Genomic DNA, 10572 nt, shown 5'->3' with positions numbered 1-10572 from the left:
GCAGAGGTGCCTGCTCATCTCCAGACTGGTTAAAATGCAATTTGCAAGCAAGACTCCCAAATGTACCTCCCTGTTTCCCAATTTTGGGCTTTCAACTCACAGGTTGAGTCTGCTTTCCTCCTGGGAAAGGGGTGGTCATCACTTGACATTTGTAAGCTGCCTTGAGCTTCTGAGATGGATGTATCTATGCCCAAGGCCAAACACAGAGACAACCGTCACACAAACGAAGACAGGAGGTCAAGCAAGGGTTTGTCATATTTTAATGACATTGATCTTTGGTGTTTCCCTCGTTAGCACTCACACTCTCCCCGTACTTCCTCCACAAGCCCGCTAGGGATGGAGAGTTACAAACGAAAAGGAAAATCACATTTGAGACTAAAAACAAAGTATCAGAGCCTTGACTTCTCCACTAGAAACTACATGTACAAGGTCAAGATTTCACATGCAACACCTTACATCACAGACCCATACCTCACACCCTGGCCTGGAGCTGAAAGAGATTTCCTGCCCCCTGCCAAGGAGGTGCAGCTCAGTCCTGGCACCATGAAACCACTGGGGTGGCTCATTCATGTTAATATTGGCACAGCTTAGAACATCCTTGTGTGAACTGCATCCTGACTAGAGAGCAGTGGCCCTTGTCCCTCTACCCATCTATATGGCATCTAGGCTTCGGTTCCTGCCAAGTCCTAAACTAACTAAAAAGGAAAGATCCCCACCTGTGAGCATATCCTGAGCCATGCATCTTGTGACGAAGCCCAGTTCTTCCCAGTAAAGACCACAGCATAGGCAGTACTGGTCTCAGAACACCACACTCTGTGGGGGGGGGAGCAGTGCTGTGCTATGGAGAGGGACTGTGGCCTGGAAGACTCCTCCACTCCAGCAACAGAGCCGGAGCATCACGCCTGGGTTTGCCCAGTACTGCCTGTCTCCAGAAGGATGCTGCAGGCCCCCTTTCCTTTCTTCGCTCTACTGATCAGCTCCATGGGTATAAAAGGGCAGGAAACAGGAAAGGAAAAAGGCTTTACAAAGGATGACACACCAAGTTACAGGGCTTACTTAGCTCATGGGATGCCATGGGGTTTCAAAATTTTGCTGATATGCAGCAAGTATGGTTTGTATTCCTGGTAAGTCTTCAGCAGTGGGAATGTTGGAAGTATGCTTTCTTCCCCATGGCTTCCCTTGCAATTCTTATCCCTTCCCCCATCACCCAGGATAGAGAAGCCCTCTGAACTATCAGCATCCTGTTAGAGCCACCCATCCCTACTCTTCCAGCTCCTAGCCAGCTGTGAGGTACAGGTCTCTGCTGAGCAGTACAAGGGTAGCACCAACACACAACTCAATCTCTACCTGTTCCGCGACTCCCCACTGGTGCTGTCATTACTATAGAAGTTGGTACTGTCAGGAAGATGGTTATTATTAGTTAGGTCACTGTATTCAATTGGTCCCTCAGTGTCCATGGAGGACTGGGCCTGCTCTGGCAGGTCCAGGTCACCAGCGCTTTGTCCTTCACTCCCGCTAGGGGTTGTCCGCAGGCTCAGGCCATGCTCCGGCAGCTGCACAGACTCGGACAGGATCCGTCCCTCCAGCTCTGTGCCCAGCTGCTGAGAGGTGGACTGCTGTGCTGACGTGCCCTCAGCTCCAGTGGGCTCTGCGCCAGTCTGAGAGCTGCGGTGGATCCGGTGGCTCACAATGATGTTGTTGCCAAAGCCACCCATGGATGCCATGGTGGTGCTCTGCTCCCGCTGAACCACGGCTGTCATGCCACCTTCTGCCATCAGCCTTTGAATCCTACTCAGGGCATCCTCCCCGCTGGCCCCATATTCTGGCCCTTCACCTGCAAAAGAAAGCAGAAACAACTCTGGTACACAAAGCAAACTACAACAGAAAATAAAGCATGCTGAGTAGTTGCATCACACAGGGTCCATGTGCTGGGACAGAAGATAGATTTTATTCCAGAGGGAGGCCAGTATTTTATTTCCATAACTTTCCACTTAGTTAAGTGACAAACAAAGGCACCAAATTCTGTCAAGAAAATCCTGGCCACTTCCACGGGTATCCCTCACAGACTTGTGTGTCCAAGCCTTGGAAAAGCAGCTCTTATCTAGCCATAAAGACAGGGGAAAGGGTGGTAGTCAAAGAGGCAGGATACTTTATCACAGCTGTAGAGACAATCCTGCCAGTCCCATGGGGACAGGAAGAGAAATCTCAGTTTGCACTGCAATAAACCAAACACCGTCACCATGGTGTTAAAGAACCCCATGGCCTTCTCTACTTCACTTGTTGCAGATGACATGATGGCAACATCCCCAGTGTCAGTCTAGGGAGGACATAAGAAGCTGGCCAACAGCAGACAGCAGCTACAGAACATGGTCTTCCACATCAGCTGTGATCAAGTGTGTAGGCTCCTGCTCCCCTTGACTGGTATCTTTCGAGGAATACAAAAAAACATCTCAAGACCTGCAGTCTTTGTCTACTGTTATCTCTGAGCCTTCCCTTTATAGTCAGGCTGGAATGAACTGAGAGAACCATCGTCAGATATCTTGGTTGCTCAAGATTACTTTAGAAGAAGAAAACCTCACAAAAGAATTGTTCATGTAGGAGATTAAATCACCATGACAGAGAAGTTCATCCCAGTTCGGTTTCCCAACATCCTCCTTTTGCTACAAACCCTACCCAGAGCATTTGGGGAGAACAATCTGTAATAATAAACTGCTAGAAACATTCCACAGTGGGATCTTGCTGATTCTTATTAAAGAAATAAATCTCACTCCCACCTCTGTGAAGCTATCACAGTGCTGATTTGAGGAGGAAGCCATGAGCTCTCCTGGCACCAAGGAAATGAGCACGAATGTCAAGAAGGCTAGATGTAGGGAGGAGTTAAAACACAATAAAAACCAAAATGCCACACTGACTAGGAAAACAAGAACACTTGGGGCTGTGGAGTTTAATATCTTTACCAATGATTTGGATGAGGGGATCAAGTGCACCTTCAGTAAGTTTGCAGATGACAGTAGGTTGGTTGGGAGTGTTGATCTGCTGGAGGGTAGAAAGGGTCTCAGGAGGGATCTGGACAGGCTGGATCATGGGCCAAGGTCAGTTGCATGAGGTTCAACAAGGCAAAGTCCCAGGTCCTGCACTTGGGTCACAACAGCCCCATGCAGCACTCCAAGCTGGGGGAAAGGGGCTGGAAAGCTGCTCAGAAGAAAAGACCCGGGGGGTGCTGGCTGACAGCAGCTGAACACGATCCAGTGTGTGTCCAGGTGGCCAAGAAGGCCAATGGCATCCTGGCCTGTATCAGCACTAGTGTGGCCAGCAGGACCAGGGCAGTGATCACCCCTGTACTTGGCACTGGTGAGGCCACACCTCAAACCCTGTGCCCAGTTTTGGGCCCCTCACTACAAGAAGGACATTGAGAGAGAAGGGCAATGGATGTAGTGAAGGCTCTGGAGCACATGTCATAGGAAGAGCAGCTGAAGGAGCTGGGGTTGTTTAGCCTGGAGGAGGCCCAGGGGAGATCTTATCACTCTCTACAACTACCTGAAGGGAGGTTATAGCCAGGTAGCAGTCAATCTCTTCTCCCAGTTACCCAGCAACAGGATAAGAGGAAATGGCCTCAAGCTGCACCAGGGGAGGTTCAGGTTGGACATTAGGAAGAATTTTTTCACTGAGAGGGTGGTTACTCATTTTAACTGCCCAGAGAAGTGGTGGAGTCAGAATTCCTGGAACTGTTCAAGAAATGACTGGACACGGCACTTAATGCTATAGTTTAGTTACATAGTGGTGTTTGGTCAAAGGTTGGAATTGATGATCTTAGAGGTGTTCTCCAACCTAAATGATTGTATGAGCATGTATCCAGCATGAGAGCTAAGGTATTCAGCACAGTCCACACCATGCCACTGTAGAAATGTCATGCAGTCAGTCAGGGACAGCTTATTCCCTTTTGTCATGGGCTCAGTGGTACTTGCATCAAGCACTACCAGTGTCCCCCACCACAGCACACAGCTAATTTCATCCCCAAGTAAGTGTGCTGACATACTGCCCTGCTGTAGAAATATTATGGACATTAAGGGCAAATTTAACTCTCACCAGCAGAGTAAGTCCCTTTCTGCTAGGAATGTAGTAAAGCTGCTATATCCACTACACATAGCCCCTTGATTAGAGCATCCATGGGACCACAGAGACACCTGTAACCACATGAGAATCTACAGCACGGCCTTAGAGAAGTGAGCAAGAATACCCCCTGGACGGAGCCTCATCCACAACTCTAGCAGAGAAATCCTATTCAGGATGCACCTGCTGTATGAATTAGGATGTGGTTGATGCCTGAACTAGGAACTCGGCTGACCAGTACAAAGACTGAGGACAGAGGCAGCTATTAAACTGGAAACCCCAGCGTGAAAAACATGCATGCCAAGGGATATTGAAGCATTAATCATGAGCAGAACTAAGTGGAAGGTTTGAGAAGCATGGTTTTGGATTCAGTCATCACTTCCTTCTGAGGGTATAGTCGTAAGCACTTCATTACCAGCCATCTGGCCAGGCCAGAGAGGAAGCCTAAGAAAGCCAAGATTTGCAACCTGGTCTAGAGACATGCCAGACAGTCCTAGCTACACAAGTCCTGAAACAGCAGGTACCATGCTCTTGATAGATCACTTACTATAAACCAGTCCAGTACAGAAGCACTGGAACAGCAAAGCAGCAAGGACTCCCAGCCAGCCAACGCTCCTCAGCATTACAAACATGTGTTTCACCACAGCACCCCTTGCTCCTCCCTGCCCCTAAATTACCATATGCCATGGCTGAATTTCCAGTTGAGACATCTGTTTGCTCACAAAACAGGCAAGGGCTGATGCCACAGCAGGAATCAGCAAGGCATGAGCCTTCTGATCACAAACACAGAGATACAGAAACATTGGAAATTCCCAGCCCATCAAGAGCCAGAAGTGAGCCTCACCATTCAAGCAACCAACAAACACCTTTGCTTTGGGGACTGTCCTCCCCTTTCCCTCTCTCAGGTTTTGATGATGACTTTGGCTGACTAGTTCAGAGCAAAGCTTGCTGTGCCATTTGCCTTGAGCTGAGCTACAGCACAGATTCACACACAGCCCGTTTCTACTGCCTGCTGACTCCCACGCACATTCTTTCACCAGGCTGCCAATGCAGACTACATTAGTACTCAGAGCAAGTGAAATAAGCTGACTTCCATTTGGTGAAGGTGCAGGGTGTGCACACAGGCACTTACCCAAAACAACAGCAATGCTGTACACCACACACTTTTCAGCTTGCTGCAGTGCTGTGCTCCTACAAAAGTTTTCTCCTGTAACCAAAGTGACCTTTCCAGAGGTCCAAACTCCCATCTATTCCAAACACAGAACAAAACATTACTCTCGAGAGCAATTATCCCAAAGACCAGGGGATTTCTGTCAATGTAGCTGACTGTCTCAAACATTTAACTAAGTATTCCCTAGCTAATGCATCTGTTTTTAAAAGTCCTCTATGCTCTAGCTAAGCTACTCCAGCAAGACAAGAATTTGACACAGAAAACTATGCAGACAAAACATCTCATGAACTTTTGATGGAGCTGGCAGGGTATTTCCACTTTTAAATGAAGTGGACTCTCAAGTACTTATAGCGAGTACGACTTGTTTATCTCTGGGCACGGATGGCACACACCTGATGAAAATGCAAAGTCCACAGAAGCAAGGATGAGATCAGACTCCCCTGTGTCTGTGCAATATACTGACATTGCTCTTGAATTTTTTCCTATTTTCAACATTCCTTTTTCTAAAACCAGCAGTAGTTAGGAGCCATGTTTGCAAACAAAGCTTCAAAATTAGAACTAACAGTATGCACTGCAGAGATATCTAAGTCTTCAGAGAACATGAAATAATAGCTCTGAGGTGTGAGCTGACCCACTAATTCAGATGCTCAAAGACAAAAATATCAGCATTTTTAAATTAATTCACCCCTTGCATAAGAATAGAAAAGGGAGGGACATACCACAGTATAACCAGCTATGAATAATCACATTTCCCTTAATGCCACAAGAAATACTACTAGTTACTTTTCTTTCCAACCAAGCCCAGAAACATGTTCACACTTCCTTTCTGAGGTAGTTAATCCAAACAACTCCACAGAACTCAGAAAAGACACAACTTCTTTAACTTGTAAGAATTTTCTTAGTAATATATCACCTTGGCTATTCATATGTTACTTACTTTTGCAATGAGAGTTTAAAAGTAGCCCACATAATTTAACCCCAAGAGAGCCAAGTACTTGGAGTAGATCATGCTGTAAAGTACATACTTCTAGAACCCAAGTCTATTTTTTAGGTAGTGGTTTTCAGAGGATTTTAAAGAGAAACCAAAATTTGCAGTTCTGTAGGACATATGACGCAGATTTTACAGATGGACGGGCAGATGAAAGGCTAAGGGATCTACCCACATTTCTAGTTGGAGAATGAGAGGCAGATCTGGAAGCTGATCCCTGGTGTCCCAGTTCCCATTTCCACACTAATTGCACAAAAGTCACATCACATCTGACAACAGCATGCAAGAACGTGTTCAGCTAGCATAAAACAACATGTTTCTTCTTGTTAGCATTCATGAGGCTCGGCTGGGGACAGAGTATTCCTGCCCAAGCAGCCCCTCAACATGTGTTCCTAATGTCTCAGATTAAATAAGTTACATCACATGCAGGCACACTGATTGCTTCTAAGTGCTCTTCAGGCATCTTCAGGATGCTCTGCTTATATCAGGAAAGTTTTGCTTGCATGTGCTGTCTTTTCACTACCAATAGTTTGAACAGACAGTCTCACAAACCCAAGCCTTCATTTTACAACCCTCTTCCCTTTCAAATGTATCTGCTGCAACCTCTGAAAGCAGTTGGAACTAATGGAAATTTGTACTGGCTGGTGATAAACACTTCAACCTAACAGGTTAAAAACTGTATATGGCATGACAATAGTCAATATGTGGCTTCCCTAAGACAGCACTCCATTGACAGCAAATATTCTGATGGCTACAATTTCAGTAACTCATAACATGTGCCTACTTGCACAACAAGCACTGCGCTAGCTACCTGAATTTTAAGCCCCAAAGACAATGCAGATTATAGGAAATGAGATGACAATTGCTTTCAGTTATTTGTTGGTGGTTTTTTTTCTCTTTAACAACTGGATTACCTGAAAGATGTAACTTTCTCAACAACCAGGGGATAGCATGGGCCCACTATCAAACAAGTGTCTTGCAGCTCTGCAGAGGTCGATCTCCCTCAGCCTGCAGCAGCTTTGGCACAATTGCAGACCATGGCAGTTACTGCCCCTTGCACTGTACTCCACAGATCCAACAGCCTGAGCAAGTGGCAACCACAGCCTGACCCAGTCTGGACCGGGAATTACAATTTCTAAAGGTTAAAGCTTTGGGCCATTAAATCTCATTAGGAATTTTTGTTGAGTTTTAAGTGAGATTCAATTTGCCAGCTGAATACAGATCCCACTCCCATCACGCCTGTCTATTTCCAAGGGAAAACATAGTATAACGCCCAACAGATTGTTTCTAATTAAGGGTGCCTTAAAGTTACAAATCTATCACTATTTCCACTACGTCTGTCAGCTTAAAAGAAAATAGGAGACAGCTCAAACACTGTTTTAAGCATTTCTTGGTACCTCTCCTAGTTTTCTCTCAACTCTAACTACCTTTCCTTTATGTGTGGCGTGGGAGCAGAGTTCACAAGTCCGCTATTAACTGCTGCAAAACAGAAAGATTCAGACATTAGAGGGATTCACTTCTAATAAAGTCATCATATACTCATTCCTCCAAAGGAGGTAGAAAGATAATCAGAGCAGCAAAGTCCCCGCAGAGCTTTGCATGAGAAAAGGAAACTATTTATACCCGCGCAGAGCTTAATTAGATTTCTGATGCAATTCTGCACACTTTTTTTTTTGTACAGTAAGCACATATCTGCAAGAAATGCCCTGAGCCAGAATTCCCCACAACAGCAGGGTTGACAGGACAGAAACCCACTCTCAGGGTAGCATTAGCCTTTCTTTTTCTTTTTTAAACATACAAGGGGTTTTTTTGCAGTCAGTCGGTTGGTCAGTTGGTTGGTTGGTTTGGGCTTTTTTTGCCCCTCACGGCAGGGTGATAACTAAACCACTTTCCTTTACATTACTCAGGATCACACTTGATTTATCCATTCTGCTGCTGATAATACTGCTAAGCCTTTACATAGTGATTTCCATCTTCAAAGCCCCATATAAAACACTAATTAATCTCCACAGCCCCTGGTGTGCTGTACTATGGGAGGATTTATTCCCATGTGCTAGATGATTAATAATTTGCCCTGGGTCACACCCTAAGTTACTGGTAGCACATTTCTTCCTTCCCCCCTTACAACAAGCAGAGTTACGGTAGACACAGTGGGCAAATTAGCCATCAGACATCAGAAAAACACCACAGCACCTAATCTTGCCTGCTGGTAAGAGTTGATAATGCTGGGAAAACAGCAGCCTTACTGTCACAAGCAGCCAGTGATGCTTATGTGTAATGTGAGGCACAAAGACTCAGATGAACCAGACCACTGCTGCCACAAATATCTGGCTAACTGGCTGAGGTGTTGGTAAAATCAGAAGAAAATCTGTCTTTCTGCTTCATGTCAGGTCTTTGTACTAGTCTTCTATCATGGATTACTGTTGATTTTTTTGATCCTTCATGCTCCTGACCATTACTGTCTTCACAGCTCCCAGTTTCAAGTTACTCTTGAACCATTACACAGGAATTTCCACTGAGGATGCAACTGGCATAGGAACTGATCAACAACATGGTAAAATGTCTTGGCTCATCTCTGGTGCACGTGTTTAAACTGCAGTAACTCCTTTGTTTTACAGGTCCTAATACAGCTGACAGAAGTGTGACAGCCCATTTTGCAGGTGTAGCCATTTGCAAGGGGACATGCAGTAAGTCAATGTCCGAGATGGAAATCACACCAGATGTGGAACTCGCCAATCTTCCTCCAAGCAAGAAAGGGAGACGAAGAGAAGTACCTGTCCTAGGTTTGTTATTTACACTCCTTTTCTTCCAAATGTTACATGTTTTGCTTCTTTGTAGAGATATCCTGCCCAAGGCACTGGTAAAAAACAGCCCTTTCCCCCATCTCATTAACAATCTAGCTAAAACCCATGACCTAGATCTGGAAATTGAAAGGTTAGAAAGAACAACATAAAGAAACTCTCAGATGATTGCGGAACAGCAGGAGAGAGAAGCAGTGTTGGAGAACTCTCCTGGTTTAATCAATTCCCAAAGCATGCAGCATCAGCCATCATGGCCTTGATGGAAGAAGGTCCCACACTGTACCCTGTTCTCAGTCTGTGTACTACATTCAGTGGAAGAACCAGTTCCCATGAGTTCAGCATTTGTCCAGACAGTCTGTGTTCCAGTCTTATTCCCACGGCCTCAATTGTACCAACCTTCCAGAGAGGTTAATCTCAGCTCTGCTGAGACAAGCGGATGGAAACCCACAGGGCAGGAATTTCCCACTTAACTTTGCACAGAAGAGCTGAGATCAGAGAAACACAAAGCCACATCACACATGCTGGACATTACACAGACAAAACTGTGTAAGAGCTGAAACTGTGGAAGAGTCACATACCAAAAAGTAACTTTCAGAGTGACAGAGAACAAGCAGGCACAAACAGGCGTGTTGTGGGTTGCTTCGCAAAGCCAAGCAGGTTCATCATGAACCAACTCCAAAACTGTCTCCTTGATTTTCTTTTGTCTTCCCTATATACTGCCCAACCCCTACCTAGCCAAGCCTTCAGAGTTGAATTAAAGCACAATGTTACAGTATTGAGACAAGAAGCGTGGATAAAATCAGCATGTTTTCAACAGTTTAGTGACTTCCTCATTGTACAGGAATTGCACAGCAGCTGTTTCCAGCTCCTTACATGTTGCTAAGTTTTCCTGGACTGCTAACCACTGGAGACATTTTTGCACAGCTGAGCTGGGCACTCATCACATACTTCATCAATTGAACTGAACAGAAACCTCAAAGCTGCTTTGTGAGAAGTGATTTACAGTATTTTATTTTGTATCCAAATGTTGAGCTTGTGAAGCCTGCAGACTTTTTGCATAAGTTGGAGGACCATGCTAAACTCTAACACACAGGCAGAAAGGATAACTCTCAGCAGCTTGCAGCCTTACTATGGTTAGGAGTTTAGGAGATGTGTGAGGAATGAAGGCAGTACGGTTGATTCTACAAAGACACAATCATCTGGAGAAGAATTTTCCTTCCTCAAAGCATGTGAAAAAGACAACTTTTCTATTCATATGGCCAGAGATTCACTCTCCTGATTATCTACACCTGGCTACAGGCAAATTAGGCTGGAGAAATCTTTGGTGAAGAGATAAAAGGAGTGTCCAAACACAATGACAGGATGTGGAACATTTGTGGAAACTCCTAAATCACCAAGTAAGCTCTGTCAGATAAACCACTGATTGATCTCCTACCTTCACCAGTCCCTGCAGAGGCGGATTCCTGCTCCTGTACCTCCCTCTCCGTCTGAGTCTCGGCATT

The 10572-nt window shown here is 45.4% G+C and overlaps 1 protein-coding gene across 3 annotated transcripts in view; it reads right to left on the bottom strand.

Annotated features, from left to right (window-relative positions):
• Positions 1 to 237: 237 nt before the first annotated feature.
• AMBRA1 (autophagy and beclin 1 regulator 1) overlaps positions 238 to 10572 on the bottom strand; it is a 119415-nt gene continuing 109080 nt past the window's right edge. For all 3 annotated transcript variants that reach the window (XM_017742186.1, XM_017742187.1, XM_017742188.1), the window contains 2 exons: positions 10506 to 10572; positions 238 to 1834 (listed from right to left, as the gene is read on the bottom strand). The exon at positions 10506 to 10572 is cut by the window's right edge and continues 2 nt beyond it. In XM_017742186.1, coding sequence (XP_017597675.1) covers positions 1344 to 1834; positions 10506 to 10572 — 558 coding nt within the window. In that variant the 3' untranslated portion in view covers positions 238 to 1343. The remainder of the gene's footprint in view (positions 1835 to 10505) is intronic.

Source organism: Corvus brachyrhynchos, unplaced genomic scaffold (genome assembly GCF_000691975.1).
Source record: "Corvus brachyrhynchos isolate BGI_N302 unplaced genomic scaffold, ASM69197v1 scaffold115, whole genome shotgun sequence".
NCBI classification, from domain to species: domain Eukaryota; kingdom Metazoa; phylum Chordata; class Aves; order Passeriformes; family Corvidae; genus Corvus; species Corvus brachyrhynchos.
This window is presented reverse-complemented; position numbering and strand designations above follow the sequence as displayed.